Genomic DNA, 23,984 nt, shown 5'->3' on the forward strand with positions numbered 1-23,984 from the left:
GACAGTTCCCTCCCCATGACACGAGCCTTATCACTGAGGGTGTGCACTGCCATCAGTTACATGGAAAAGCATTGCTCACAGAAGGCATGTCTTAATGGTTGGCTTCATCACCCTCCATGAATCTGGTGACACTGAGCGCATTCCGAGCTCGTCTGCCCCATTTGTCCATCGTGGCCGACATCCTCTCCCTCCAGCACCTCTTCTTCATCCACTTGATGTCATGCTCATCTGAGGAAACATGCTGCTTCTCCATCTCCTCCTCAGGCAGTTCCTCCCCACCGTTGAAACTGCAGGTTGTGCAGTGCACAGCCGACTAAGATGTACGACACCCTCTGCAGATTGTACTGTAGAGCTCCACGAGACCAATCCAGACACTAGAACCTCATCTTTAGCATCCCTGTGGGTCTGCTCCACCAAAGTGCAAGTAACAGTATGAACCTTATTGTATCTAGTCTCAGCTGCGTTCTGTGACCTCTGCACAGGTGTCATCAGCCACGTCCTCAGTGGGTATCCCTTCTCCCCAAGGAACTACCCCTTTAGCCACTGTGGACCCTCAAATATGTCAGGGATCTGGACTGCTCATGATGTATGAGTTGTGTACACTTCCAGGAAACCAAGCACACACCTGGATGTCTTGCTTCATGTAGTTGCAGACCAGCTGAACATTCAGGTAGTGCGGTTCACAAACTGCACTCCTTGAATCCCTGAGATCTGAGAGCCATGTGAGTGAAGTTGATGTTACCTTGCACCTCTGGAAAGCCAGATATCTACGCAAATCCTATGATTTTTGTATCCTGACTTGCCTGATTCCAGTCGAAGTGGAAAAAGTTGAGTTATCTCATAAAAATTGATTCTGTCACCTCCTGGATGCACATTTGTGCAGAGGCTTGCCAGATGCTGCAAAGGCACCAAAGGAGCCGTGAAGGATCCAGTTGTGTAAAAGTTGAGCGCGAACGTGACTTGCAACATTTTAGGCCGTGGATGCCCTCCAAGTCCCTGTATTGATAATGATCTTTATTATTGTCACAAGTAAGCTTACATTAACACTGCAATGAAGTTACTGTGAAAATCCCCTAGTCGCCACACTCCAGCGCCTATTCGGGTACGCAGAGGGAGAATTCAGAATGTCCAGTTCACCTAACAGCAAGTCTTTTGGGACTTGTGGGAGGAAACCAGAGGACCTGGAGGAAACCCACGCAGAAATGGGGAGAATGTGCAGACTCTGCACAGTCAGTGACCGAAGCCGGGAATCGAACCTCGGTCCCTGGCACTGTGAAGCAACAGTGCTAACCACTCTGCTACCGTGTGCCAAATCCTGCTGAAGGATGCATCTGTGAGCAACCAGTTTCCTTGACAGGCGATGCCTTCGGCAACACTCGTTCTTGCTCATTTGCATTGATGTCGAGTGCCATTGATACACCTGGGTTCAGGAAGATACCTCTGAGCGACCATTCTCTGAAGTACCTCATCTGCCTGTGGAGCAGGCCTGCTGCTACCCCTTCCTCTTCAGGGTTTTGCTTGTGTCTCTGGAGAGTCGGGCGCCTCCTTTGACATCTCTTTTTATGAGCTAGAAGAACGATTGCCAGTTTAACAGGCTCATTCTCTCCCTCTCTTTCCTCTCTGAAATATGATAAAGAGAGACTTGACAGTTGGCATTTGTCTTCTACGGTGGACTGTTTGCCCAATTACAATCAGAAGCTGCATCCCCTCCACAGCCAGTTACTTGTGCTAGCCACCACATTGATGACCACTCCTTCAATCACTCACTAAATGGGCAAGACCCCACATTATCCTTGTTCCACGCAACTTGATCGAGCAGCCACAACTTTGGCCACTTGACTACACCCTAAGGCCTCATCTCGGGGTCAGGCATTGTCTCAAGCTTCACTCCAAGGCTTTGCATGCAAACGGGTCAACAGGAGGCACCTGTCAAAATGCGCCTCAGCATACATCTTACGGGTTTGTATGCTCCCCTCACTCAGCCAGTGTGCCCCTTTTCACTGACTAAGGGGATGTATGTCCTAAGGGGATCTAAGTCCTTGCCCAGTCAGTCAATGGTGCAGGGAAGCCGTAACAGTCACTTAATCTGGAGGTCAGTGCATGAAGGGTTAACTGCTGAGCAGCACTCATTGGCACATCAGTGGTGATTTAATGGGCATAATTAGGTGAACAGTCAGACTTAGGCACGTTAACTGAGTTATAGCTGAACAATCTCAGCTGCAACAGAATGTTCATTACTGACATGTCTTACCATTACACTACCCTTGTCAGTAATGAGCCTGCAGACATCCACCGCACCCCCCAAAACACTTGAGTGGATCTGTCAGTCCATGATGGCTGGCCACCCACCCGCCGGACTGGCCCAGGCGTCCCTTCTGTGTGTGAGGGCCTTCTAGAAGGGCCTTTCATTTTCATTTTTGTTTTCATTTTCATGCCCACGTTTAATTAACAATAATTTGCTTTTCAGTTGTTGATTCTTGTCTCTGTACTAAATGTGTGCTAGGGCTTTAATGGAATATGTGTGCAGGAATGTGAGCTGCAAAGATAAATCTATACACGAAAATATACCTTGATCACACATGGATAACAAAATAGAATGGGTACTATTAACTGAATGAATGAGACAAATTTATTGTATTTGATTGTGCCCTTTTGGTCTTAATACTCTTCCTCAAACCTATGGACGCTAATCTGTCCCTACATACTGTAGAATACATGGAGATGCACCATAAAAATTTATGGTCCTGAAGGAGACCATTCAACCCATCCTATGTGTGCCAGCCAGCGTAATCCCATTTTCCAGTTTTTGGCCTGTTTTCTATAGGTTATCGCACTTCAAGTGCAAATCAAAGTTTTTTAAAAATTCAATTAGGGTTTTTTGCACCTCTACCAACCTTTTAGGCAGTGAGTTCTAGACCCACACCGCTCTGTAGGTGAAGAAGATTCTCAATGCCACTCTAATCTTTCTACCAATCAAACCTGTGCCCGCGGTTATTGACCTCACTGCTAAGGGCAATAGGTCCCTCCGATCACCTCTTAATTTTATACACTTCCATTAAATCTCTGAGTCTCGTTTGTCCCAAAGAAAACAACCCCAGTCAATACATTTTTTTCTTACAACTAAAACTCTCTATTCCGAGCAATTTCCTGTGAACCTCCTCTGTACCATTCTAGAGTAATCATATCCATTCTATAATGCGGTGACCAGAGCATACGCAGTACTCTAGCAGTCGGCTAAATCTTGTTTTATACAACTCTTTTTTTTGTTAAATTTAGAGTACCCAATTCATTTTTTTCCAATTAAGGGGCAATTTAGTGTGGCCAATCCACCTACCCTGCACACCCTTGGGTTGTGGGGAAAAACCCACGCAAACAAGCGGAGAATGTGCAAACTCCACACGGACAGTGACCCAGAGCCGGGATCGAACCTGGGACCTCGGCACCGTGAGGCAGCAGGGCTAACCCACTGCGCCACCGTGCTGCACTAAAAATATCTAACTAACTTTTTATTGCAATGGCCGGGAATCGAACCCGGGTCAACTGCTTGGAAGGCAGCTATGCTCACCACTATACCACCATCGCGTGTTTTATACAACTCTAGCAGTGGTGCTGGCTATGAAATATTTCTATCTACTGGTGCGCAAGCAGGTGGTTTGCCTTCTAACTTCTGTCATGAGAAATCCTGATGCACCTGCTTCAGTCCCAGGAGTCTACCGAGAGGTTCTTGCCCTCCAGCCAAAGCATCAAGTTTGAGCTCCACTGAGACTTGTGTGTGGGCTTTGGTAAAGCCCAAGACAGATCAGATGCAACTGCTGACCATTAAGTTGCTTTTCTATTGTGATTATAATGTGACCAGTCGCTATGGTCACAGAGCTGCCAAAGGGCCAATGCACAATAGACATCAAAGGCCAATTACTGGAAATGGCTGAGTGTTTCTCCTCAGGGTAAGAGAGTTAGTTAATTTGCATGCCCAGAAGCTGGTTACTCTGCTCAGAAGATGTTTTTTAAAATAAATTTAGAGTACCCAATAATTTTTTTCTAATTAAGGGGCAATTTAGCCTGGCCAATCCACCTACCCTGCACATCTTTGGGTTGGGGGGTGAAACCCACGCAAACACGGGGAGAATGTGCAAACTCCAACGGACAGTGTCAGAAGATGTATTTAACATGCAGATAAGTTTACTATTTAAGCAGCTGATTCCATTGCTCAGAGGCTGAATTCTCTGCATGTTGAGGAACTGCTTCCTTTGCTGAATACCAGATTCCTTAATCCTGAGAGGCTGATCCAGTAATGCTGAGTTCGCTGACTGATATCCTGATCTTATTTGAGCAGCTGATTACCCTTTAAGCAGCCAAATCTCTTTTGCCGTGGAGATGATCCCTTTGATCAGCTATATTTTCTTTTCCTGAGATTGGCATTTTTTGCTGGAAGCAGAATACCCAGCAAGTCTGGCAGCATCTGTAGAGAAGAGGGTGAAGTCTCTCCACAGAAGAAGAATTGCTTATTGCCACAAATAGGCTTCAGTGAAGTTACTGTGAAAAGCCCCTAGTCACCACATTCCGGCACCTCTTTGGGGAGGCTGGTACGGGAATGGCAGGCATGAGGAGTATTTCCAGCACTTTGTTTTTATTTCAGACTTCCAGCATCCACAGTATTTTGCTTTTATTTTTCCTTTTTAAAGTTGGTTCCTCCATTCTTTTGTTAGTGGAAATTATAACTCACAGGTTTATGGATTTGTTTTGATGGGTGAGGAATGTGGATTCACTGCACCCCATCATCTCCTGTTTCATACAGATTGGAACAAAAGAAAATACAGGTAATGATCATCGAGTCAAACGTCTGTGAAGAGAGAAGCCATCAATGACCTTTTCTGAGAACTGTGACAGGTTAGAAATGTAATGTTTTATTATAGAATCATAGAATTTACAGTGCAGAAGGAGGCCATTCAGCCCATCGAGTCTGCACCGGAGCTTGGAAAGAACTCCCTACTTAAGCCCACACCCCTATCCTATCCCCATAACCCAGTCTAACCTCTTTGGACACTAAGGGCAATTTTTTCATGGCCAATCCCCCATAACCTGCACATCTTTGGACTGTGGGAGGAAACCGGAGCACCCGGAGGAAACCCACTCAGACACGGTGACAAAGGGCTAAACAGTAACAAAATGGGGTATTTCCAACATTGTGTTTTATTAATCATACATTGAGACAAGGCTTTGCTGCATTGGCAGGACAAATGACAGTCTGGGTGTACTGTCAGGGGCTGGAGCGGTGCCCTGGTGGGGGAGGCTCAGCATGTGGCTGAGGGGGCAGAGCCCCGGGGAGCTTCCGCAGGGGCATGGCTGGGAGGGGAAGAAGCAGGGTCTGGGGGGGAGGGAGGCGGGGCCTGCTCTGGGGGAGGGGGAGGTGGGGTCTGCTCTGGGGGAGGGAGAGGAGGCCGGGCCTGGGGAGGAGGAGGCGGGTCTGCTCTGGGGGAGGAGACGGGTCTGCTCTGGGGGAGGGGAGGTGGAGGGAGAGGAGGCGGGGCCTGAGGAGAGGGAGATGAGGCGGGGTCTGGGGAGGGGGAGGAGGCGGGGTCTGGGGGAGGAGGAGGAGGCGGGGTCTGGGGAGGAGGAGGCGGGGTCTGGGGGAGGAGGAGGAGGCGGGGTCTGAGGAGGAGGAGGCGAATCTGGGGAGGAGGAGGAGGCGGGGTCTGGGGGAGGGGGAGGAGGAGGCGGGGTCTGGGGGAGGAGGCGGGGTCTGGGGGAGGGGGAGGAGGCGGGGTCTGGAGGAGGGGGAGGAGGAGGCGGGGTCTGGGTGAGGGGGAGGAGGAGGCGGGGTCTGGGAAGGAGGAGGAGGCGGGATCTGGGGAGGGGGAGGGGGAGGAGGCGGGGTCTGGGGGGAGGGGGAGGAGGAGGGGTCTGGGGGAGGAGGCGGGGTCTGGGGGAGGAGGAGGAGGAGGCGGGGTCTGTGGGAGGGGGAGGAGGCGGGGTCTGGGGGGAGGGGGAGGAGGCGGGGTCTGGGGAGGAGGAGGAGGCGGGGTCTGGGGGAGGGGGAGGAGGAGGGTCTGGGGGAGGAGGCGGGGTCTGGGGGAGGAGGAGGAGGAGGCGGGGTCTGGGGGAGGAGGCGGGGTCTGGGGGAGGGGGAGGATCCTGTGACACTGAGTGAGTCAGAGCCGCACCGGCACCGAGAGAGAGGGAGCGGATCAGATCAGACTGACTGTAGCCAGGGAGGGAGCGGGGCCGGTGTGGAATGGCGGTGCTGGAACTCGCTCTGCAGGGTCTCTCCATCTTCGGCCTGGCCCTCTTCGTCATCCTGTGGCTGATGCACTTCGTGTCCATCGCGTACGGGTAAGAGAGAGGAGGAGGGGGGCACCACTGGGGGTGGGCGGCTCTCACCCCCACACCCCCTCACCCCCTCACCCCCACACCCCCTCACCCCCACACCCCCACACCCCCTCACTCCCCTGGACCCCCACACCCCGGACCCCTCACCCACACACCCCTCACCCCCGGACCCCCTCACCCACACCCCCACACTCCCCTGGACCCCCACACCCCGGACCCCCACACCCCGGACTCCCTCACTCCCCTGGACCCCCACACCCCGGACCCCTCACCCACACACCCCTCACCCCCGGACCCCCTCACCCACACCCCCACACTCCCCTGGCCCCCCACACCCCGGACCCCCACACCCCGGACTCCCTCACTCCCCTGGACCCCCTCACCCCGGACCCGCTCACTCCCTTGGATCCCCTCACTCACACACCCCGGACCGCCCTCACTCCCTTGGACCCCCTCACCTCTCCCTCACCCACTCCCCAGACACCCCCACCCCCGGACCCCCTCACCCCCACTCCTTGGACCCCCCACTCCCCGGACACCCTCACCTCCACCCCCTCACTCCCACACCCCGGACCCCCTCAATCCCACACCCCCTCAATCCCACACCCGGACCCCCTCAATCCCACACCCCCTCAATCCCACACCCCCTCAATCCCACACCCCGGGCCCCCTCATTCCCTTGGACCCCCCACTCCCCGGACACCCTCACCTCCACCCTTTCACTCCCACACCCCGGACCCCCTCAATCCCACACCCCCTCAATCCCACACCCCCTCAATCCCACACCCCCTCAATCCCACACCCCGGACCCCCTCAATCCCACACCCCCTCAATCCCACACCCCCTCAATCCCACACCCCGGGCCCCCTCACTCCCTTGGACCCCCTCACCCCCACTCCTTCACTCACCCTCCACCGGCGGCTGACGCTGGGTTTGACTGTTGAGGATCGGGCTCGAGTCGGCCCGCGGCCCGGCCCCCAATGCTCTCAGATGGGGAAATCCAACTTTAGTTTGGGTGCCTGGCTGCTTCGCGGCCTAGCGCGCCTCTGGGTCACTTTGGGCCCTGTCCATTCTTCAAACCCCTTCCCTTGGGCGGCTGCAGAGGGTGTTTTATATATATATGTGTGTGTGTATATGTATTTTCTCTAATACCTCCGTTGAATTTGAGGCGAGTCCTCCAGCCTTATTTATTTTAACAAACACACCATTTCCTCAGCTCTCTTCTCCAAAAAAAAAGCATCTTTAGAATTTATTCTTTGAATGATATAAACCCGCTGGGAGACATTGCCACACATAATAGAGAAGTGAGTGTTTTTATGTCCTGTTCCCACTCTTACCAATTGCGACTCTCCAAATCTAACATTTTGCTTACTCGGTACATGTTTAAATCGAACACAAGCCCATACAATCTTTTTGCTGCAGTAAGAAGTCTCAGCACACCAGGCTTTTTTGCTGTGTAGGTTAAAGCCAACTCGTTAAAAACCTTTTTAGCGAAAGCGTTGTCCGAAAGATAAGGTGCGAAACCCTTTTATCTTGAGAGACACAAACACACAGCCCGGTGTCATAAACTATTAAAATACGTCTTTACGTGTATTAATATTATGATGGGAATGATGCAAACTCTTCTCCCTCCCCCCACCTCCATCATAATGCAGCTTCAGCGAGATATATATTTTCATGATACAGTAGTCAGTGCCTTTTGTGAAACGGCATTAGTACTTTTCCAGTGTGAGAATGGTGGACAAAATATAAAATGAAATCTAGTTTTGAGAATTATAGTTGAAGAATGGGTTTGTGCATGTGATACAGAAGGATACACTGCAGGAAATCCTATTCCATTGTGGGCTGTGCGAAAGGTCATTCCTAGCATCCTCTGTTTATCAATGTAACTTTATTTTTATTTTTAAAAGGAAACGCTCCCATTCTGTGTGGGGTGGGACATTTAGTCTGCAAACATGCCCCCTCAAAACAAACCCTTAAAGTGCTCCCGAGTTAATTTGCCACAGGAAGGTGAGATGGAAAATTGTTTTCGACAATTTGCTTGGTGTGCAGCAGTATAGCTGCTTGGATCAAATGTGGTTCAGTCTGCCCTGAGGGAGCTGAACTTAACCGGATGGGCAGTATGGAGCTGAGAACCTTTTCATTAGCCTGATGTTTCAGCTCTTGTTTTGTTACATGGCAAACTGTGTTCAGAAGGGTGTGCGCATAGGGTATTGGGCTCTGCTGTAAGTGTGTCACAATTGAATAACTTGCTGGCGATTGATATGCAAACTGAAGGATGACCAGTGCTCTTGGGGACTACTGTAGAAAAAAAATTGCTGCCCATCCGGGGAGGAATTTGACTGGAAGGGGCATGTTTTAAATCTTGATTAAGAGGATATGGATACTTCCCACTGTTCAGTAATGTGTTATCTTGGAACCCCTGCAGTGCAGAAGGAGTCTGCACCAACCCTCTGAAAGAACACTCCACCCAAGCTCACTTCCCCACCCTATCGCTATAACTAACCAACACATCCCAGGAAATCTATCAGGCAGCACTTTGCAGCACAGGCAATTTAGCCACCTAACCTGCATATTTCCTGCTCATTTTTGGGATGAAACCGTAGAACTCAAGAGGAAACCTAAGAAGACGTGGGGAGAACGTGCAAACTCCACGCAGTCACCCAAAGTTCGAATTGAACCCAGGTTCCTGGCGCTGTGAGGGAGCAGTGCCTGTGGTATTTCCATAATTTGCAGTGAAGACATCCAGCTGTAATGACAAAGCAGTCCACGTGCAATGGTTGAAATATGACAGCCATAACTTTTTAACCTTCTGGTTGTCTGACCCTCCTTAGGTTCCCCACCTCCCTTTCTTGCCCCAACCCCAAACCATGCCAAAACAAATCTGCTACCATTTGTTCTTCACTGGCTGACCACCAAAAGCCACCTCAGAATCAGAGTTTCACAGCACAGAATGAGTCCCTTCGGCCCATCGTGTCTGTGTAGTCCCATTTTCCAGCACGTGATCTGTAGCTTTGTATGCTATAGCATTTCAAGCATTCATCTAAATGCTTCTTAAATGTTGACGGTTCTACCACCCTTTTATAGTGAGTTCCAGATTCCCACCACCCTTTACAAAGCTTTTCCTCAAATCCCCTCTAAATCTCCTGTCCCTTAGTTTAGTCTATGCCCCCTGGCTATTGACCCCTCTACTAAGGGGAAAAGTTTCTTCTGATCTGTATCCCTCATAATTTGGTACACCTCGATCAGGTCTCCTCTCAGCCTTCTCTGCTCTAAGGCAAACAACCCCAGCCTAATCAACCTCTCTTCGTTGCTGAAATGCTCCTGCCCAGGCAACTGCCTGGTGAATCTCCTTTCCACCCTTTCTAGTGCAATCAAATCCTTTTAGTGTGGCAATTAGAACTGCACACAACTCCAGCTGTGGCCTAATGAGCATTTTATACAGCTCCATCATAATCTCCCTGCTCTTGTATTCTATGCATCATCTAATAAAGTCAAGTGTCCCATATGCCTTTGTAACTACCTTATCTACCTGTCCTGCTGCATTCAGGGATCTTTGGACTTGAACCCAAAGGCCCCCCCTGGTCTTCTGAACGTTCATTGTGTATTCCTTTGCCTTGTTAGTCCTCCCAAAATGCATCACCTCACCCATCTTAGGGTTAAAATTCCATTTGCCACTGTTCTGCCCAACTGACCAGCCCATTGATATCATCCTGTAATGTAAGGCTTTCCTCCTCACTATTTACCACACCACCAATTTTCATGTCATCTGTGAATTTACTGATCATACCCCCCACATTCATATCTAGATAATTAACCTCCTGGTCTGGTGCCCCTGACCGGAAACCTGCAGTGCTATGATTCAGCTTCGCGCTTCAATAGTGAAAGAAGGCTGGTGGTTATGCAGTGATACTGTTTAATTGTCATGAGATGTGTGACTATGAATTAATGTTGTGAAATTGCTGCTAAATTTGGTATGTGGACCTTTTATTGAGATGCTGCTACTTGACAAATCACTTAACGTTGTAAAGGTTGGATAAATATTTTGTTTGCTCTTTTCATTTGTAAAGTAGACTTTTCGGCACATCATTTTTATTTCTTTTATCTGAACCTTGTGTAATCTTTGGCAATTTGAGGGCCGCACGGTAGCATAGTGGTTAGCACTGTCGCTTCACAGTATCAGGGTCCCAGGTTCGATTCACGGCTTGTGTCAATGTCTGTGTGGAGTCTGCACGTCCTCCCCGTGTGTGCGTGGGTTTCCTCCGAGTGCTCCGGTTTCCTCCCACAGTCCAAAAATGTGCGGGTTAGGAGGATTGGCCATGCTAAATGGCCCTTAGTTTGCAAAAAAGTTAATTGGAATTACTAGGTTAAGAGGATGGGGGGTGGAGGAGGCATGGTCTTGAGTAGGGTGGTCTTTCCAAAGGCTGGTGCAGACTCGATAGGCCGAATGGCCTCCTTGTGCACTGTAAAGCCTATGAAATTGTGGCTTTGCACTAATCATGTGAATTGAGCTGATCCTTAATCATTTGTTGGTCCTCGTAGCTGTAGTATACTAAATAGCTAATTTAAGGAAACTTGCCAAACTAAAGCGGAATAATTCGTTTTATGAAAACTGCCATGAGATCTGAGATTTTAAGCCTATATGACTAAATGTAAATTCTGAGTGCTGTGCTGTATCAGGGCAAAATAAACCACAACCAGCTTTATTCAGGGATTTCTAAGCAAGCTGTTTTTGTGACCCTCTTTCAACTGTCATTTGAAACTCAGCAGTTAGTTTTTGGATTAAAAATTTTACACTTACTAAATGGTTCCTGTTTCAGCAACTCTTTGACCTGACTTGCAGTGCAACAGATAATCTCAAAAGTTTCTGCAGTCAAAACACCCTCCCGTCTTAAATTCTAAAAGTCATTTGTAATATCTCGGAAATTATACTGCTCAAGGTAATGAAGGGTAAGATTTCAGCCAAGCTCTCGCAGATTAATACTTTTGGATCTTCCGCATGGCTTATTGTATTATATTGTAAAATAGTTCATGTGGGAAAAAGAATTGGGATTTTCATTTTTCACCATCTGCCCAGGAATTCACTTCATCTGTGTGTTGTGAGAACTAGAACAGCCCTAATCTGTCCTTTTTAACTGGACTGCGAAAGATCTTCATTAAAATTCTAGCTGATACTCCATATTGTGTTTTAGAATTCTGCAACTAAATAGCCTTGTGTGAATAATACTGCTTCATTCTTCTGTTTGGAATCTGGGTATAATCCATGTGGTTGTCATTGCTTTGCAGAGTGTCTGTTTCCTCTCCCCTGAGATATAGTTGCTCCATGCCCTCCTGAGAACTTTTAATGGAGAGCAGGTGGCAGGTTTGACTCTCGGGCCGAGTTTTGTATCAAGCTCTTTCTTATTGTGTGCGTGTGTATTTGTTCTGTGCCAGTTTTTAGCTTGTCGATTTTAAAGCACTTAATTCAATTTTTGTTTTTAAAAACAACACATGGTTTCACGTGTGCAAATGGGTAACCAGGATTATGGTACTTTGAAATGTGCTTAAAAACGCAGGGTTCAAAATGATCAGTGACTTAAACATATCCAGTCTTTCAAGAGACATGCTTTTGCATGGTGACCATCTGTCATGCTATGTTCCACGCTTCAAAGCCGATAAACAATGCTGTTCCTATGATTATTAAAATTAGGCAAATATTCCTTCTGTTGGTTCTGAATTACATGGCAATGCAGCTGAATAGGGCAGAGGTGAAATGATTCAGCCAGTGAATTATCCAGGCGCAGCATTTGTAAAATGAACTACATCCTAGTCTCTGTCTATAATGTTTCTCACTGCAACCAAGTTTAGTGCACATGACTCTTGACAGTTTAATTCTATAACAGTAGCAACCTCAACCTTCAGTGTAAGTTATAATATTGCTATTTCTTGTTAGCAGTTCTTCATTTTCACCATTTGAATTCCAATGGTCTTCCTCTCGGGTTTGTTTTTTAAAGTATATTTTTTATGTAGTGTCTTCCACACTGCAGTGTTATATCTGCAGCTTGTAAGTCACATGATATCAATCTGGAGACAGCAACATGCTATTTACATATTTATATCTGGTCATTTATACTAAAACTATCAGTTTATAAGCACAGAATAATACAACATAGAAGACAGCCATTTAACCAATGTGCCTGTACATCGACAATTACTTGGATTTCCACAGGATGTATTTCTTACTTAAAAAACATGTCGGGTTGACCTCTTTGCTCCCAATTTATATTTCTTCCGTTTGATACTCTATATTTTGACTGAAGAAAATCTTCTTATCAGCAGAAATTGCTGTGTGATAATTTATTGTTACATCTATTTTGAGACCTATTGGAAGAGACTGATGCGCAACAGACCAATCAATGGTGATAGGAATTTTTTGAATGTTATTGCTCAAATACAATAGGAAGATGATCATGGTGTTTTTGTTAGCTCTTTTTGCCCCGGGATAATTCCTAATGAAAGTTCCACATGTGAGATTCTTGATCTACTTATCAGGGAAGAGTAGATGTTGTGGATTTTGTTTCCATTCTCGTGCTTTTTATCTTCATTGGAATATGGGAACTCGGAGTAGGTAATTTGGCCCCTTGACCCTGCTCTGGAATTCAACTACCGTGTTTATCCCCCATATCCCTTAGTATGTTTAAGTAGAAATCTATCAGGCAGCACTTTGGCGTAGTGGTTAGCGCTGCTGCCTCAGGGCACCGAGGTCCCGGGTTCGCTCCCGGCTCTGGGTCACTGCCCGTGTGGAATTTGCACATTCTCCCCGTCTTTGTGTGGGTTTCGTTCCCACAGCCCAAAGATGTACAGGGTGGGTGGATTGGCCACGCTAAATTGCCCCTTAATTGGAAAAATGAATTGGGTACTCTGAATTTATTTTTAAAAGTAGAAATCTTATCAATCTCTGTCCTGAATATATTCAATGACTTGAGCATTCACAGATGTTTAGGCAGAAATTTTCAAAGATTCATCACTCTTGAATGAAGAAATTCCTCCTTAGTCCTAATTGGCCTACCCCTTAATTTGAGACTGTTTCTCCTGATGCAAACCAGGAGAAACCTCCCTATCAAGCCCTGTAAGAATTATCTTCGATGTACATTTTCCTATGTGGGCTGCAACCAAGGCTGAAGAGCCTTTTCCACAATTAATAGGATGGGTTGACACCTTGTTTGCTGGACATCATTCCAGCATCCGTAGTCAGTACTCCTGTCTCCGCTCATCATGCCATGGAGCAGTCTTGTCTTTTTCTGATTTACATGGGCAACGTCATGGTAAGTTCACTAATATGTATCTGTGACCCTTGATTTTAATCATTCCACCATTGATAACTTTACCATCGGCTCCCAAGACCTAAGGTTTGGAAATTTGTCCCTAAATCCCTCCTCCTCACCTCTCTTTCCTTTTGAGACACTCCTTAAAATCTACCACTTTGGTAAAGCATTTGGTCATTGGCTTAATATTTGTTTGTTATGAATTGGTGCAAAATCTTATTCTCTAACACTGCTAGGATAAGCTGTGGGAAGTTTCACCATGTTAACACACATAGCTGAAAAGTTTGATAAATCTGTTAGATAGTGGAATAATTAAGAGGAAAGGATGTACTTCGAGGAAATGCAACAGAAGTTTAGGAGACTAATTCCTGGAAGAGGAGTTTGTCCTGCCTGGAGCGATTGAGTTGACCAGATCTATATTTTCAGGCGGTTAGAAGAAAGAGAGGTGATCTCTTTGAAATAATTACAATTCTTAAGGCACTTGACAGGGTTGACATTGAGAGGCTGTTTTCCCCTGGCTGGAAGATGAGGATTAGATGTCCCAATCTCCGAACGAGGAGTTGGTAATTTAGTGCTGAAATAAATTTCTTCATTCAAAGGGTGAATTTTGGCATTCTCTGCCCCAGGAAGCTGCAAATACGGAATTGTTGAGCATGTTTGAGTCAGATATTTACATATTTTTGGATATTAGAGATTCTGGGGATATGTGACTGGGAAGGTGGAGTTGAGGCGGAAGATTAGCCATGCTCTTACTGAATATCTGAGGAAGTTCAAAGGGCCAAATGGACCTCTTCTAGCCCCTGTTTCTTCTGTTTATATATTCTTGCACTAAGGACACCATATAAATCCATTGCAGCACGGTAGCATTGTGGATAGCACAATCGCTTAACAGCTCCAAGGTCCCAGGTTCGATTCCGGCCTAGGTCACTATCTGTGCGGAGTCTGCACATCCTCCCCGTGTGTGCGTGGGTTTCCTCCGGGTGCTCCGGTTTCCTCCCACAGTCCAAAGATGTGCAGGTTAGGTGGATTGGCCATGCTAAATTGCCCTTAGTGTCCAAAATTGCCCTTAGTGTTGGGTGGGGTTACTGGGTTATGGGGATGGGGTGGAGGTGTTAATCTTGGGTAGGGTGCTCTTTCCAGGAGCCGGTGCAGACTCGATGGGCCGAATGGCCTCCTTCTGCCCTGTAAATTCTATGATCTGAACCTGCACATAAGCATTGAGTTTTTAATCTACAAAATGTATTCCTGTGGTCACATTTGGTGGGGTGGGTTGGGCGAGCTGGTGTGGGCTTGTTGAGCTGAACCCTGAAAGGTCCTGGGACAGATGGGAAATAAACTAGAGAAAGACATGGGTCCAAGCCAGCGGCAAGGGGATTGCTTGAATTCATAGAAAAGTGGAAGTGAAGGGTGAATCACCTGACAAACTCCAGGAACTTTGAGCAGGGGCATACAATTAAGTCGATAGTTGGCAGTGGAGAAAATAAGGCACTTTTTTGTTACCTTCCCGCCTTTCAGGATGACCCTTTGGCAGTGGAATTGTTTTGTTTGTAAAGGTTGTGAAGTTAATGACGCACAATGTGGTTATCAGCTGATGGATGACTAAAACTAGTTGTGGGCCCATTGCACTCAAGATGGCAATCTTGGGCTTAAAGTGTACATTGGGATGTACAAAGAAATAATAATAAGAATCATGGAGAATAAAGGTAATAAAAGTGGAGTTTGTTGGATTTTTAAAAAAATTTGGAGTACCCAATTATTTTTTCCAATTAAGGTGCAATTTAACGTGGCCAATCCACCTATCCTGCACATCTTTTGGGTTGTGGGGGTGAAACCCAGGCAGACACGGGGAGAATGTACAAACTCCTCACGGACAGTGACCCAGAGCCGGGATTTGAACCCGGGTCCTCAGTGCCATAGGCAGCAATGCTAACCTCTGTGCCACCGTGTTGCCCAATAAAAGTGGAGTTGAGGGAGTATTCATGTTCTGTAACTGGATAATAGTGGCAAATAGGAATCTAAAGAATAGGCAATTGGATGTTTGAAAGTATGGTTGTAAATAATTTAGTTTGGGGCAGGGAAAGATGTTTTCAGAAACATGCAAAGGAAAGGGGTTGAAAGCAGCTGAGGGATGATGGTGATGAGAGATCCATGGTTGTGGTTGGAGGTGGCCACGACAATGATTGTAATTATTGCTGACGGGGTAGCCAGGAATATGGATAGGAGATGTATATAGAGGGAGGAAGAGTTCAGGGGCATGAATTAAGAATGAAAAAGGAAATGAGGTACAGGTTTGAACTCCCGTCCTGTTCGTGTGTTGTATAGAAGCCTTTACTGAGTCCATCAGGAAGGATGCGGGAATAAGAGGAGTGACGAACCCTGGCAGTGGAGAACTCATGTCAATGCCTCCCTGTACATGGATTACGTCACTATCTTCTGCCCAGAGCTGCTGTTGGTGCACAGACTGATCACCATCTGCCACCAGTTCGAACTGGTCTTGGGTGCCAAGGTAAACTATGGCAAGAGTCAGGTCATGTTCTTTGGGATCTAGTCTGACCAATCCCTTGTCCCCTTCATGGCCTGAAGGAGCTGGGGGTATGGTTCGGAGGGACCAAGACATGCAATAGAAATTGAAAGGAGCAAGTAGGTATAATTAACCAAAAATTGGGTACGTGGGAGGACTGCTTCCCCTCCATTGTAAGTAAGAACGTGGTCCCGGTGCGATACACACTCGGTGTTGCTGTACATGATGCAGGTTCGGTCCATTCCTCACTCTTGCGCTGTGGTGATTACCTAAGCCATTTTCAGCTTCATCTGGGGGTCAAAAATGGACTATGTTCGAAGGGACGACGATGTACAAAATCTCTCGATAAGGATGGTTGGCAACATCGCAGCAATCCTGATGGCCACCTCTGTGTGTGGCCGCATCAAGCTGTGTGTAGATCTTTGGTACACCCAGTGTACCCAGTTACGACATGCTGAGGTTCTACCTGTCCCCAGTGTTGAGAAGGATGGGTCTGACCACGTTGCCCTGGAACATTCCAAGTAGTTAGACCGTGCTGTACCACCTGTCCCTTGTGAAAAAGCTCATGCAGAGAAACCCCTTTGACTGCAAGTCCATCAGGCAATGGTCAGCACGTAACATCATAAAGACTCTGGGAAAAGAGGATGGTGGATCCTGTGAGATGGTTCCCTGGCAGACTGTCACTGTTATTTGGCAGAATGCCTCATCAACCAGAACTTTCAAACAAACACCGACACCTATCTTGGTTGGTGGTGAGAAATTTCCTCCCCGTCAGATCCTTCCCCCATGCCCAGAATCTCACCCCATCCTCATGTTGTCCTTCAGGTGACTGGTGGGGAATCCTGTCCACCTCTTTGTGGAATGTGCGTTTGCAAAGGAAGTCTGGAGAGAGATTAGGTGTTTTTTGTCGAGGTTTGACCCAAGCAACTGCTTGCTGCAGGATTCTGTGCTCTATGCACGGGACGCCCACAGAGATGAGCATCAGCTAATGCTGGAGGATCATCAACTCGGTGAAGGATGCTCGTTGGTCTTGCAGTATAAAGAGTTGTCACTGACCCGAGTGTTACAGATTGGCACATTCCAAGGCCCTGGACTATGTGCTGAGGGATGCACTAAAGTGTGGGGCGGCCACCACAGAGGCGCAGTGGGTTTCTCTAACATGTTTGCATCTCAAGAATGCAGACATGTATGCAGAGAACCTGAATAGTATTGCACTGTGGTGGCCATTTTGTAATGTTTTTAATGTTCTTTCAGAAATTTAATAAAGTATATTTTTGAAACAAAAAGAAAATTGCCTAAGGATGAGGATTCCCATGTGTAAATGCCAAATGAGGCAAGGGAAAAAGTTTGGGAGAGCATGGTAGCAAATATGGTCTTCAAGAACTGAATAGTATTCTATGGCACAAGCACCAGCTGATGTTTGTCCAATGACACGCTTTTGTGTTTCACCGTCAGAAAATAATTTTCAAATAACATTTATGTTCAGTCTGCTGATATCATAGTTGTATGTGGACACCTGAGCAGTGTTACAAGATTTAACCTAATTGTGAGAGTTCAGAATAATTGGTGGCAAAGCGAGAAATGCCTTATGAATTTTTGAGGCCTTTTTTAAAAAAAAAAATGGGGCGCATGTGTCCATTTCCTGTATGGAACTTTATATGAGATAGTTTTGTTTTTAAAAATCTGGAAGTGTTCCAGTTGAATGACCTTCAAAGATTTATGTGTAAATTGTGTGATTAGACAAGTTACATATTAGTTTATGCAGCTTTTATAGAATTTCTGTCTGGCATTTTGTATTCGGCTAAATAGCAGTTGGCATGATGGTGTTCATCTGTTTTCCGTGAAGTTGGTAGAATGGTGCCCAAAACCAATTATTCAAAGCTCAGGAGAAGTTGTAAAAAGGAAGACAAGCTGGAGATCTGTAGTTGTTGCATTATGTTACTACCACAAGATCTGAGTTTGCCTACTGTGATCATAAACAGGAACCATGTTAGTAGTTTTTGTAATCGAACATTGCTTCATTGTAAATTGCAGAAAAAATAACCCAAGATTTATTATGTGAAAGCAAAATGCAGTGGATGCTGGTGCTTTAAAAACAACATGCTGGAAAAGGTCAGCAGGTCTGGTCGTGTCTGTGGGTAAATTTTATTTTTACTGCCTCAGATTCTGATATTTGTATGGAACTATACTTATTTTTTTAAAAACCTGTTTTGAAATAAATAAAACAGTGTATGGCCATGAGACACCACATAATGTAAGCATTCTATTTGCCTGTATGAGAATTAAATTTGTATGTGGATTTTTATTTTGTTTAGTCTTGCAATTTTCCTTTTCTTCCCCCTGTCTAAAGTCTGTTTGTATCCTTGATTTTATTCCCACTGTCGTTCACTTTCTCAGCATTCCTGCCACATGCTTGTTGTTTTTAACAAGGAGGCCATGAAAATATTTGTTGGCAATGTTGCAATTGCCAGGAGATGGGGGTGTATAGAAAAGAGAAGGTCATGAGGATCGAAAGAAATATACCTTCATTATGATAACTTTCTTCAAATAAAGGTAGATTGTACTGTCAGTGATCATGCTAACCTTTCTGGTCATGATGTGGAGATGCACGGTGCTAGTGTAGCCTTTCTGGTGCTAGTGTAGTTCTGAACCTATCGAAGTACCAACCTTTGTTCAATGAAAAGGACATCACATATAGTAACTACCAGCTTTTGTTTGATGAAAGGACCATGAGAAGTGTATAATTTAAACTCGGCAATGTTTTGTATATTGAAAAGCAAGATGGTTGTTCTTCAATTAGTATTTTAACTAAATGAAAGACACGTCAAACAGGAAATTCATCTGGTGTTAAAAATTACAAAATATATATTGTGAAATTCTAATTGCTGTTTTGCCTTAAAATTGTTTTGATTTAAAGCTGAAAGTCGGCTATAATCTATATGACTGGAATAAATTCCATCATGGGGAATAGTTTCATTGCAGATGTAAGGATGATTTATTAAAAATAATTTTTTTAAATTATTTTTTTGGTAAACATTTTTTCCAATTAAGGGGCAATTTATCGTGCCCAATTCACCTACCCTGCACATCTTTTTGGGTTGTGGGGGTGAGACCCTCGCAGACATGGGGAGAATGTGCAAACTCCACACAGACAGTGACCCGGGGCCGTGATCGAACCCTGGTCCTCGGTGACGTGAGGCAGCAGTGCTTTTTAAAAAAATGTATTTGATTACAAACCTAAGTTACAGCGAACAAATAACTATGCAGTCTTCAGATTTTTCCCCTTTTTCACCCCCTTGAGGCAGCACTGCTAACCGCTGCACCACTGTGCCACCCTTCAGATGGAAGGATGATGACTTCAGCTTTTGTGCTTTGCATGTTTGAAATTCTGCAATGCACTATCGCTGCACAAAGCAAGGTCATGTGTATTTTGAAGCCAGAAATTCAAAGTGAGTATCCCCTCGAGCTACCCATCCTGTTTTATGTTTAGATTCAAAAAGTTAGTAATGCTTTCTTGTTATTTTCCAAAGCACAAATTTCAAGATTTTTTGTCAACTTGTTTTTGTTTTGATCCTCTTCTCTCACTTCATAAAGTAAAAATATGAAAATTGATACGGTTGTACAATCTGCTTTTGGGGGAAAATGTAAATATGCTACAGAACATTCTTGTGTGTGCAGTGTATTCCTGAATAACTGCAGTGTGTCTCTGAATAATTCCTGGTGTGAAGTGATTGCTGAAGTTGGCCGAGAGGCTAATATTCTGAAGGCAAGTCAGGTTGACTCATAGTCATGGAGAAGATTTGCTTTGCAACTGGCCACTAAAGTCCTGAATGTAGGTTGTCGAACCAGTTAGACGGGATTAGAAATTGTGTGCCTTACTGCTGTTACAGTGCACGCCTGGCCAGTCTCCCAACATTCACCCTCCATGAACACGAGTTCATCTAAAAGTCTTAATATCCTAACTTGCTCCGTCCAGATGCTGTTCACCATTCATCGCTGTGCTCATTGACCAACATTGGCTCCAGTCTGGCAAAGCCTCGATTTTAAAATTATCATTGTTACTGAGCTCCTCCCCTCCCTATCACTTCTCTAGTCCTATAATGTTCCTAGATCTCTGTGATCTTTCAATGATGTTTGATAACATTGCGGTGAAGCACCATGGGAACATTTCGCTATGTAAGAGGTGTTATAGAAATGCAAGTTGGTATTGCTACTACTGAGAAAACCACAAATTGTTTTTGTTACCATTACAATTTTACAATTACCTATTCTGTAAGGTTATCTATTCCTACTAAGGTTACTCCCTGCTCTAGTCCTGAACTTGCATCTTTCTCTCCTTTCTCATCATCCCCTCAAAGTTAATCTTGTTCATGAAGCCCCCTCCTGCTCCCATAATTCTGTACCTACTAAACTGGTGAGCACCCAATTTCTTTCTCTGGTCCCTATGTTAGCTGATAATTTTAATAGTCATCTTTGCTCAAATACCTCCCATTTTTCTTCATTTCTACCATCATTGTCCCCTCCTCAAATAACCAACCTTGAACTCAACTCGTCTCCTCACCCTGTCTTTGCAAACTCCTGTCCAACTACCCTCTTCTCTCCATGAAACTGCTGTTGTCTCCCAAATCCCGGCCCATTTTTTCCTGAACTCGTGTTCGAATCTCTGCAATCTGGTTGTCTCCCAAATCCCTGCCCATTTTTTCCTGAACTCGTGTTCGAATCTCTGCAATCTGGTTGTCTCCCAAATCCCTGCCCATTTTTTCCTGAACTTGTGTTCGAATCTCTGCAATCTGGTTTCTGCCCATGCTTGTGTACAGAAACTACCTTTGCCAAAATCACAACTGGCATTCTATGTGACTGTCAATGATAAGCTGTCCCTTCTTGACTTGTTTGAAACTTTTGATATTAACTGCACCATCCTCCTGTGTCCAGCTAGATGCAGCAGGGCTCGCCTGATTTCATTCGTGTTTGTTCAATCATACCCAGAGTATCACCAGCAGTGGCATCTCCTACAATCATTACCTCTGACCCCCAAGGGTCTATACTTTCCCCCTCTTATTTCTCATTGCCAACGTGCCCTTGCCAACATCATCCAAAAATACAATGCCAGATTCTGAGAGTATGCTCTATCGCTCCTCTAAATTGTCACACTGCTTATTCGACATCCGACACATGATTTTATCCCTTTGTTCTTTCATGAATCGATTACCCTTGAGTTGAGGGCAGTTAAGAGTCAACCACATTGCCATAGGTCTGGAGTCACGTGGAAACCAGACCGTGAGGATGACAGATTTCCTTCCTAAAAGAGAAGTGATGTACCAGATGGGCTTTTCAGTGATAGTTGTCACGCTCACCTTTACTTATCACCATTACTTGAGATTAGCTTTATATTCCAGATTTATTAATTCAAATTCCATCAGTTGCCATGATGAGATTTGAATCCAGAAGCCTGGGCCTCTGGTTACTATTCCAGTGACATTACCACTGTGCCACTATTATCCAGTAGAAACTTACTCCAACTGTGTATTGGGAAGACCAAAGCCATTGCTTACATCTCCACCACAAAGTCTGTTTTCTATCCATAATACCATTTCTCTTCCTGCTAAATGTCTGAGACTGAACCAGACTGTTTGCAACTTTGGTGTCATACTTGGCCACAAAATGAACTTCTGACCACATCCGTATCATCACTAAGACCACCCATTTCTACCTCTATAAGATTGCCTGATCCATCCCTGCCTCAGCTCATTTGCTGGTGAAACTCTCATCCATGTATTTGCTTCCTTTCGGCTTGATTATTTAAATTTACTCTTGTCCAGCCCCTTATCTTCTTAAAACTTGATTCATCCAAAACAGTGCTATTCATGTCCTGGATCACACCCAAGTGCCATTCATCCATCCATCCCTGTGCTTGCTGACCTACACTGGCTCCTAGTTGAGCTGTGTCTCTATTTTTTTTAATAAACAATTTTATTGAGGTAGTTTTGGCTTTATAAACAGTTACAGACATCATCAGAAAGGAAGCAAAAAAGGCAAAAATGTGCAAACATCCATGTACTTTCAATACTTCCATCGTACCGTATTGCACAAGCCCGCTCCCCTCCCACCCGTACTACCCGCCATATTTTCCCTCCTACTCTACTCTACCTCCCCCCACCCCCCTGCTGACGCTCACTCTCCCGCAAAGAAGTCAATAAATGGTTGCCACCTCCGGGTGAACCCCTGCACAGATCCCCTCAAGGCGAACTTAATTTTTTCCATCCCCAGGAAACTTGACATGTCCGCAAGCCACCACTCAGTCTTCGGGGGCTTTGAGTCCCTCCACGCCAATAATATTCGTCGCCGGGCTATCAGGGAAGCAAAGGCCAGCACATCGGCCGCTTTCTCCCCCTGGACGCCCGGGTCTTCCGAAACCCCAAAAATTGCCACCCCTGGACTCATCACCACCCTTGTTTTTAGCACCTGGGACATGACCCCAGCAAATCCCTCCCAGTACCCCCTCAGCTCAGGGCATGCCCAAAACATGTGCACATGGTTCGCTGGTCCTCCCGCGCACCTAGCCCATTTGTCCTCTATCCCGAAAAATTTGCTCATCCGAGCCACCGTCATATGGGCCCGGTGAACGACCTTAAATTGGATCAGCCCGAGCCTAGCACATGTCGCGGTCGAGTTTACCCTACTCAGGGCCTCTGCCCACAGCCCATCCTCCATTTCCCCACCTAGCTCCTCCTCCCATTTAAGTTTCAGTTCCTCTGTCTGGGACCCTTCCTCCCTCAGCTGTGTCTCTATTTTAACCCATTGATCTGTGGCCTTGTCTCCTCCCTAACTTTGCAACCTCCTCCACCTCTTATAATCCTCTGAAATCTCTCTTTTGCTCACCATTGACGTGAGGTCATAAGCTCTTGAATTCACTTCCTAAATCTTTGCCATTTTACTGCTTTTAAGACCGCCCAACTTTGGTCAAGGTTTTGGTTGCCTGCTCAAATATCTCCTGTAGTTGGTGTGAAAATTTGTTCGATAACACTGGAATGAAGTGCATTGGGCCATTTTACTATGTTAAAGGAGCTGTATGAATGAAAGTTGGTATTGTGTCTCTGAAAGTGCTATCCATTTAACTGAATTCCCATGACTCTTCCATCACTTTAAATTTATCTTTTTTAATGAGTTTGATAGTATAAGTTTCCTTTTGTATGAGGAAGAATTAAAGATGTGTGTCAATACAGGCAGTGACTCATTAGCCTTGCCCAATATATTCTTGGAAACCAAGGATTATTTATTGAATGCTTGATAGAGTACACTTGTGGATCCTTGGGAACACAAAGGCTTGTGCATTACTTGGGGGGGGGGGGGGGGGAAATACTGTTCGAAAGGATGTTCCTGATGGTGATTTGCATTTTCATTATTGGTTAATCTCCACTTCCCCATGTTATAGAATTTACACTGCAGAAGCAGGCCTTTTGGCCCATCGAGTCTGCACCAGCTCTTGGAAAGAGCGCCCTACTTAAGGCACCCTATCCCCGTAACCCAACCTAACCTTTTTTGGACACTAAGTGGCAATTTATCATGGCCAATCCACCTAATTTGCACATCTTTGGACTGTGGGAGGAAACCGGAGCACCCGGAGGATACCCACGCAGACACGGGGAGAACATGCAAACTCCATACATAGTCATCTGAGGCCAGAATTGAACCCGGGACCCTGGAGCTGTGAGGCAGCAGTGCTAACCACTGTGCCACCGTGTCACCCAAAAACAATTCCCGATTGCATTCCATATTTTTGGAAAATGGATGATTTAAGTTAGAAGGAACATCTATAAATGTAGCCCTGAGTT

At 45.8% G+C, this 23,984-nt stretch overlaps 1 protein-coding gene and 1 non-coding gene across 4 annotated transcripts in view; one reads left to right on the forward strand and one right to left on the reverse strand.

Moving 5' to 3' along the window:
• Nucleotides 1-3,510: 3,510 nt before the first annotated feature.
• Nucleotides 3,511-3,582, reverse strand: trnag-ucc. The gene has a single exon. It is a non-coding gene; the product is annotated as a tRNA-Gly (tRNA).
• Nucleotides 3,583-4,846: 1,264 nt separating this feature from the next.
• The window catches only part of ugcg (UDP-glucose ceramide glucosyltransferase), a 56,234-nt gene continuing 37,096 nt past the window's right edge, over nucleotides 4,847-23,984 (forward strand). Inside the window, exon 1 of one of the 3 annotated variants that reach the window (XM_038804163.1) lies at nucleotides 4,847-4,887. In XM_038804163.1, the coding sequence (XP_038660091.1) occupies nucleotides 4,862-4,887 (26 nt within the window). In that variant the 5' untranslated portion in view covers nucleotides 4,847-4,861. Of the gene's footprint in view, nucleotides 4,888-6,130; nucleotides 6,331-19,530; nucleotides 19,602-23,984 lie in introns of those variants that run through there. The other 2 variants (XM_038804161.1, XM_038804162.1) reach the window with 2 other exon arrangements.

Source organism: Scyliorhinus canicula, chromosome 8 (genome assembly GCF_902713615.1).
Source record: "Scyliorhinus canicula chromosome 8, sScyCan1.1, whole genome shotgun sequence".
Taxonomy (NCBI): domain Eukaryota; kingdom Metazoa; phylum Chordata; class Chondrichthyes; order Carcharhiniformes; family Scyliorhinidae; genus Scyliorhinus; species Scyliorhinus canicula.